The 1928-nt window shown below is 38.1% G+C and overlaps 1 protein-coding gene across 1 annotated transcript in view; it reads left to right on the top strand.

Annotated features, from left to right (window-relative positions):
* Positions 1-475: 475 nt before the first annotated feature.
* LOC107689513 (transcription factor SPT20 homolog) overlaps positions 476-1928 on the top strand; it is a gene marked incomplete at its 3' end in the record, with an annotated part of 5039 nt that continues 3586 nt past the window's right edge. The window contains exon 1 of the mRNA XM_016487516.1: positions 476-931. Coding sequence (XP_016343002.1) covers positions 849-931 — 83 coding nt within the window. The remainder of the gene's footprint in view (positions 932-1928) is intronic.

A 1928-nucleotide genomic window follows, 5' to 3' on the forward strand; every position in this document is an offset into this window, starting at 1 on the left:
ACAGGCTGTCATTAAGGCTAAGGGTTGCCCGACTAAGTATTGATAGTTGTGTAAATACTGTTATACTAACAGCTGTCTGAAATATTTTGGTTGATTGTAATCTATTACATACCGTTCTATCAAAATTATCTAACATTATCAAGATGAATTTGTTCTGACACAGTTTATTTCTGAGTTATTGTCATATTTTATTACCATTTTCTAAACTATAGCGAATAAACTGTGATAATGTGAGAAATGTTGAAGGTGTCTGAATAAATTTTGGTTTGACTGTATCTATTTGATAAATGAAGTTAACCAACTAACATTATACATACCCTTTTGGTTTCTGTACCCAATATTTAAAAAATGTACAAATGCAATAAAATATTGGTATCGGAACTCGGTATCGGCAAGTACCAAAAATAAAAGTATCGGTATCGGGCGAGTATTGGAAAAAGTGGTATCAGTGCATCCCTAGTGTAAATAACAGTGTAAGCTATAGCCCTCAAACTGGCTCCTACGGCTCTGGTCCTGTGACAAGTGTATATAACATTGGTTCTGAATCTGATGTTAGAAGGCAAAATCCAGGCTCTCTGATATCTTCAGGTGGCAGTTTTGTTTCTGGTTCTCTAGCCACTGCATTGAGTACAAGTGTGAGAAGTAAGACTGTACCCAAGCCAGCACAGTTTAACTATCAAACTTTAGTGCAGACTAGTAATGAGTCTGTGGCCTCTAATAGCCAGCAACCAGTGCAGACTGGCTCTCAGTCCAGTGGTCAACTGTTAGCTAATGCCCAGTCCTTTGTCAAGCCCCAGAGAAGTAGACTTCAAGTTGGTTCCAAGCTATTTTCTGGTGGCAGGCCCATCATGAGTTCAAGTCTTGGCCAGCAGTCAGCACAAGCCAGCTACCAAACTGTGTCCCAGCCTAGTGGACAACCAGGACAGGCTGGCTACTTTCGAAGATTTTTATTGGTTAAAATATGAATTGTTCGAGTGTAATCATTTATGACTATAACCATTTATATATCCAGTTACTGTTAGGAAGGCCTTGATAGGTGACCTAAATTGAAACTGGATGGTGTAGGCAAAAATACATTGCATGCAATGGTCTGTGGTTATTGTAGTCGGGACCTAAAAGGACAGCAGCAATGAAGCAGATATAGTATAGGAAAGTGCGCAAGTCCTACGGATGCCGCTTTGAGAAAGAAAAAGGTGTAAGGAGGCTCAAAGGACTGCACGGGTAGGCAAAAATCCCTGCTGGGCGCTGATTTTTTTACTGAGTTGAGGGAGATTAATCAGTGAAAGAGCGAGAGCACTGTAGGTCAATCGAAGAAGAGTGTAGTGTTTTGTTGTATGAGACTGAAACTGTGTCTGTGTCCGTATGCATGTCCGTATAAGTCATGGTGAATGTATGAAAAAATAAATAAATTCCGTATTGGGTGGGTACGAGCTGCGCCCCCTCCTGACAGAGTGAGGACTCGGCTCTTGCCACACCCGAGAGGGATGAATGAATGATGATCCCTCTAGATAAAGGGAAAAAGAATGAAAGAATGAGCCCTGTCTGGATAAAGGGAGTAGAAGTGTGAATGTGTTTAGGAAAATAGTATCAATAAAAATTGAATCAAGATCTTTTATAGGCTTTTGCATTTTGATGTCTGTGTGAAAGAGAAGGAGAAAATTTTCAGAGATCAGTGCAGTAGAAGTGAGATCAAGGTACTAAGTTAAATAAGGATATTTAAAAATAATTATAAGTGCGGGCCAAATAAAAAAAAAGAAGTAAAGATAAATAAGAAATTATTATTAGAAATGTATACATACTGAGTGATTGTAAAATAGAGACTATCAATTCATACAAAAAGAGTAAATGCATCAGACAGAATAAAAAACAAAATTCAAAGATGCATGTCACAGAATAAAGACTAAAATTAGGAGAAATTGGTTAAAATA

The sequence above is a fragment of the Sinocyclocheilus anshuiensis genome, unplaced genomic scaffold, assembly GCF_001515605.1.
Source record: "Sinocyclocheilus anshuiensis isolate Anshui unplaced genomic scaffold, SAMN03320099.WGS_v1.1 scaffold1199, whole genome shotgun sequence".
NCBI lineage: Eukaryota > Metazoa > Chordata > Actinopteri > Cypriniformes > Cyprinidae > Sinocyclocheilus > Sinocyclocheilus anshuiensis.